The 6,189-nt window shown below is 46.5% G+C and overlaps 1 protein-coding gene across 2 annotated transcripts in view; it reads right to left on the bottom strand.

The window, feature by feature from the left end:
* Positions 1–5,651: 5,651 nt before the first annotated feature.
* GLRX3 (glutaredoxin 3) overlaps positions 5,652–6,189 on the bottom strand; it is a 131,677-nt gene continuing 131,139 nt past the window's right edge. For both annotated transcript variants that reach the window (XM_069239737.1, XM_069239736.1), the window contains exon 11: positions 5,652–6,001. In XM_069239737.1, coding sequence (XP_069095838.1) covers positions 5,951–6,001 — 51 coding nt within the window. In that variant the 3' untranslated portion in view covers positions 5,652–5,950. The remainder of the gene's footprint in view (positions 6,002–6,189) is intronic.

Raw genomic sequence — 6,189 nt, 5'->3', positions numbered from 1 at the left:
TCTAGGCACCATCCCAGCGCATGGACGTAAGTTTCGCGCGAAGCCATGAAGAATACTGACACACTGGACTGCATTACTAAGGCCCTAAGAAGGGTGACCCAGGGATTGGAGCGGCGGGATAGAACTTGCAGCTACAGTTCCTACGAGATAGGGCATTACCGAAGGTAAGTAACTTGCTCACCTGACGTCTAGCCACAGATTAATTACCTTTGAATAGATAACCAGAAATACCTCCCAGGAGGTAGGTCTGTGAAACAGATTAAACCAATAAGTCCCGCAAGACTGAATCGGCAAAGTGCCTGCCACAACAGACCTGACCATCCAGACAAGGATCAGTGAACGTATGCAAGGACGCACAGGTTGCTGCCTGACAGATGTCCAGGACTAGCATTCCACGAGCTTAAGCAATGCATCCTTGGGTCTGGGAGAATAAGTTCACAGGGTTTTGCTTTTTGGCCAGTGCATAGCAGATCTTTAAGACCTTTATACAGAGAACTATCCATTGTGAGATGTCTTTTTTACTGCACTGCCTTCCCTTTCTTAGCCCTGACATACCCTGCAAGGAGTTGATCGCTCACCCGAAACTCTTTTGTGCTTTCTAGGTAGAACAACAATGCTCTTTTTGGGGTCCAGGCAATGGAGCCTTTCATCTTCTTTAGAAGGGCGAGGAGAAGCAAAGAATGTAGACAGGGTGATGTTTTGACCTGCATGAAAAGGTGTCAGAGCCTTCAGGAGAAAGGAAGCACAGGTCCGCAGAACCAGCTTGTCTGGGTAAAAGGTGGTATTCAGAAGGTGCAGAGAGAGGGCCTGCAGTTCGCTGACCCTCCTGGCTGATGTTATGGCCACTAGAAAGCCATCTTGATGGTAAGCTGGTGAAGTGGGCAGCTGTGCAGTGGCTCGAACGTTGTGCACATAAGAAAGGTCATGACCAGGTTAAGATCCCATTGGGGAATAATGAATGGTCCGGTAGAAAATATGTTGAAATCCATTGAGCAATCTAGTTACAACAGGTTACTTGAGCAAAGAATGTTGGTCCAGCAACCGCAAGAATGCCAAAATAGCAGACAAGTAACCTTAACAGCGCCCAGAGCAGCGTCCTCGTAGGTTAGAAAAAGAAAAAACAATACAACATGAGATAAGGGCACAGAAAGAGGATCAATAACTTTAGATGCAAACCATGCCACAAACTTGACCCCAACAGCTGCTGTTTACTGTCTTGGTGGAGGGATGCCTGGCTGCCAGAATAACATCACAGTCTTCAAGACTAATGTTGAAAGCTGTACTGTCACTGCTCAATCTCCAATCATGGAGGCAGAAACGTGGGCAGGATCAGATGCAGGACCCTTCCCCGTTGCTCTGACAGAAGAGCCTCCAGAAAGGGTAGCCTGAACAGAATACTGATGGTAGTGTTCAGGATACCAGACTCTCCTTGCTCAGTCGGAGCCACAAGAATGACTTCAGTCCAGTCGTTCCTGATCTTCTTGAGAACTCAGAGCAGCAGATGTATCAGTGGAAGGGTGTACAGGAGGCTTGAGCTCCACCCAAGACGAAAAGTGTCTCTGAGTGAGAGCTGCCTTGGAAACTGTGAAAAACTGATGTGCGCACATTCACAATGGTGGCAAACAGGTCTTACCAAAGCTCTCTCCACTCTTGAAAGTGAGGAGGCACCACCTCCAATGGAGACATCACTTATCATCTGCTAGGCATTAAAGGCTGATTTCGTTGGGCCTGGCATTCAGAGATCCCGCCCGGTGCTGAACCATAAGGGAAATACCCTGATGCTCTAGCCATGTTCAGAGGTGCAAAGCCTCTGGACACGGGTTTCATGACCCAAACAGTTTTTTTTGTAGTACCACCTGGCGGTGGTATTGTACGTGAACACCTGAACCAGCTTTCAAAACCAACGTCATCATTCAGAACTCCAACAGGTTGATGTGAAGCCTGGATTACACCAGAGCCCAGAGTCCTCTGATCTACACCTCTACAGGATGACCACCCCAGCCTAGGAGTGGTGCATCTGTCACTACAGTCAGCTCTGGCTGGGGAAAGGAGAGGGATCTGCCACTGACCCAACCGTGGTTTGTCACCACCACTGCATGCCTTTTGCAGTTCCCTTCGAGATCTGGACCAGGTGGGAGAGATTCCCCAGATATGCTGTGCCCACTGGAACTTCAGAGTCCACTACAGACCCATCATATGCCAAAGGCCCTGTGTCACTAAAAGGACCAGGAGGCCATGAGGCTCAACAGCCTCAGAGTCAGCCTCACCAACATTTAGGATAGAGGCTGAAACATTGGTATCATATTCTAAATATGCTAGACTTGCCGTTTGGGAGTATGGGCCCAAAACTGCACTGTGTCCAGAACAGCTCGACAAAAAAGAACGCATGAGAGTCAGAAGTGACTTGGGCACGTTGATAGTGAATCCCAGTGACTGCAGGAGGCCCGCCGTAGTCTGAAGGGGGAGACAGGCGGACAGGATGTGGGTGTGGAAATATGCATCCTGCAGGTCCAACACTACCATTCAGTCTTCAGCATCCAGGGAAGACTGGACCTTTGCTAAGGTGAGCATCTTGAACTTCTCCTTTTCAGGAAGAAGTTGAGAAGGCACAGGTCAAAGATAAGACAGAGACCCCTGTCTGTTTTGGGCACCAGAAAGTAGTGGAAATAGCAACCACACCTACTTCGGATATTACCGGCCTCTCTATGACCCCTTTGCACAAAAGGTCCTAGAACTGGTCCTCCCTCCACTAGTCCTAAGTGGGTGGCAGGAGTAGGAAAGTCTCCAGAAAGGGGATGGAGTAGCCCCTCTGGACTATTTTTAAAGCCCACTTGTCAGATGTTATCGACTGCCAGTGAGACAGCTGATGGTGGATCATGTCTCCCACTGTTTGCCTGTGCTGGTTTAAGGGCAACCTAAAGGGGTTAGGAAACTGTGGCAGCTGGGGGGTGGTGGACTGGCCCAACCGCTGGCTGGTAGTCCCAATGGTTTGTGGGAACTGTTCCACAGCCACTAATAGGCTAGGAAGCCTGTTGGCCGTGGTGGCTAAGTGGGAAGGGACGCTGTTGGTGGCCTCTAACGTAGTCACAGAAGGGGGAGAAAGGTGGACTGGGTTTGGTATGGGACATGGAGAGGCCCAAGTACCTGGCCCAGCTCTGCTGTCCTTAAACGGCCGCTCCAGTGCATTCCAAGGATGTAAGAACATCAAAGGGCAAGTCCATGAGTGAAAATTTGACATTTCCCAAAAAGCCAGGCAATGATGAATTTGCTCTGCCCAGGGAGTCAGTTATGTCAAGTCCACATCTGATTGTGACCTTTGCTGCACCTTGCCTGCCTGAAATAGCTTGGGAGAGTATAGCTTAAGAGAGTATGGCTCATGCCTCCTCTAAGACCATAGGCAGCAAATGCACAACCAAATCCCACAAAGTGTCAATGTATCGGCCCAAAAGGCTTGGGATGTTCACCGGACGCAGTGCTAGGCTGCCAGAAAAGAAAATCCTCTTACCAAAGGTATCCAGTATTTTTGGATTCCCTATCCGGTGGAGCAGTAGGTAACACACCGGGATTGATCCTGGAGGTGGAGGCTTGAACCACCAAGCTCTGCAGGTGGGGTGCTAGGTGAGGAACCTTGAGTCCCCAGGAGCAAGGCAACAGCAGAAGGTGATTATTTTGTGCACAGGAGCAGGGCTTGGACCAGGCCCCAAGGAGGACATCTGTAAAGGATTTGTTGAATGGGAGTAAGGCTTTGGAGGGGGTGACTCCTGGTTGAAGCACCTCTGTTAAGATGTTTGTCTTGAATGCAACTGCAGACAGCTGAAGGTCCAAGACCTCGTCTGCTCTCTGCAAAACAACTGCAAAAGAGGCACCCTCCTCCTTAGCCACAGTAAGGGCAGAAACCAAGTCAAAGTCTGGTAAGCCATCCAAACCAAAGGCCTTTGCCAGTTCTTGGTAAGATCCCCTTGAACTACTAGAGATCGCTAGTGACCATAGGGGTCCTCAGACCCCCTTTCAATTATCACCCTCTCCAAACATGTCAAGGGAAAAAAGCACTGGTTCGGAAGCATGGTACCGGTTAGCGCTGGAGTTTGTTTCAGACGTCACTCACCTACCTCTGTGTCCTTGAACTGAGCCGGGGTCACATTAGCACTGGGAAGCTCTGGGAGGTGCAGAGCAGATCCTAGCAGAGGCTCCACAGTGGAGCAAGGTTTAGAGAGCCGACACTGCCGGACCTTGTCCGATGACATGAACCAGCGCAGCAAAGTCAAAAAGTGCTTCGACTTCTATGGTTTCTTATGCTTCTAGGACTTACCTGACTACTTGGATAGTGATGACCATCATCAGAGCAGCTCCACGAGTGGTCTCAGGACCTTCTGTGTGACTGGGATCGAGAGTGTTGCAGTGTCACCCAGCATCAACAGGCAAGAAGCTTCAGGGACTGTTCCCTCAGCATCTTTACAGTCATACTGTGGCAGTCCTTGCATGTCTTGGAGTCGTGGTCCAAGCATTCAAATGAGGGTCCAGTAGATGAAAATCGAAAATAAATCTTTGACAAAAAGTTGAGGAAAAAAGAATCAGTCAAAAAACGTCTGGGGGTAAGTCTTTCCGGATCTGCACAGACAGAAGCAGAGAGAAAAGAAATGATATTGTTGTGCTGGAGTTGCACCTATATAGGCACTGCATATGTCAATTCTGGTGCAGATTACGCTGACACGGACCAGTGCATAGAGAAACTGCTCACAAATTTCTGGATTTAGTCTGATGCCTGGGTAATACTCTAAGGTAAGGAATCTGCAACTAGAAGGGTCCATCAGATAAACTTCACAAAGAGGAATGTGTCCCAATGTTACCCCTTTCCTGTAGCTAATTAGTTACCACTTGAATTTGGAGGTCAGGAACTCAATGTTAGGGACGACAACTGCAGTCACAACTATTGATACATTCCTTTGCAACTCAGAGGTGATAAGGGTATGCCTCCTCCTATTTGTGATTAGGAAAGGACTGTGAAAGCCCTTTTACAAATCAAAATGAGTTTTCCGATTTGTATAAGGACTGTACTTTCTTAAAAAACACTTTTGCGGATGGAAACCCTGTGATTTTGCAGCTTTGTGACATTTGGTCCAAACATCTAAATCGAATTCTTTATTCAAAAGGTAATAGTGGCAAGACTTAAGGTTTGGACTGGCCTACAGAGCAATCTGACAGTGGCCAGAGGGCTGGTCTCACAGACAAGTGAATGGGCAATTTTTTTTTTTTTTTTTTACCAGTTTGAGGACATGTGTATGGTCTGGTTTTTCCTGTTGGGATCCCTGACATTACCACAGACATTGCCTGCAGCCAGTACAAATGCATGCAGTCTCCCTATATCTTACTAAACACTTATACAGCATGTCATTGCGAGTTTAAAACTACCCACATTTCAAACTTTCAGCTATTTTATTTTAAGCTCTCTGATTTGGTAAGGGGGCCCACTTTTAATTCGGTGTCCAGGCCTATTTTCAGTCCCAGTACGACCCTGCAAGACTGCTGTTGTGAATATATGTAAACATATCATAAATTACAGAGCAACGCAAAAGAACACTGTTTCGCAAGAATGACAGATGCATTTAAAGAGTATTTTTTGAAAGTTACAGTGATTCATTCAAACAATGAGACACTTTTTTATATTTAAATTTAATTAAGTTAAATGATATGAGCAGTTTAATATCTGCAATGGATATGGGTGCACAGTGTGTACTTTACATGACCTTTCAAATAGTGAAACACAAGTCATTTATTATGACAAGCATATTTATCAGATGTACATGACAAGAACAAGTTCAACATTCTTTCGGCAGAAAATCAAAATCCTTTGTATTCCCAATTCAGTTAGAAGGATAATATTGTATTTAGAAAGCAATCATTCCTCAGAAGCGGTCACTTCAAGTTCCTCATAGGCACTCGTCAATGCAGATTAATTTTCACTTTTTAAAACTGACATCAATTCTCCACTTTCTTTCATTTCCTGTGGAGGCAAAGCAGTACATAGAGTTCGTTAAATAAATATGACATGACTCATGGCGATAAAGACGATAACATTACTAACAGTATTTTACATAATACATCGTCAATATTACTTCACTCATCAAGCATCCGTTTGCATAGCTTCACATTCAAGGGATTATTAGAGAAGAAGCATGCTTTTTCCCAAAT

The sequence above is a fragment of the Pleurodeles waltl genome, chromosome 6 (assembly GCF_031143425.1).
Source record: "Pleurodeles waltl isolate 20211129_DDA chromosome 6, aPleWal1.hap1.20221129, whole genome shotgun sequence".
Classification (NCBI taxonomy): Eukaryota; Metazoa; Chordata; class Amphibia; order Caudata; family Salamandridae; genus Pleurodeles; species Pleurodeles waltl.
The sequence above is the reverse complement of the archived record's forward strand: the minus strand, read 5'-3'. Positions and strand labels throughout refer to the sequence as shown.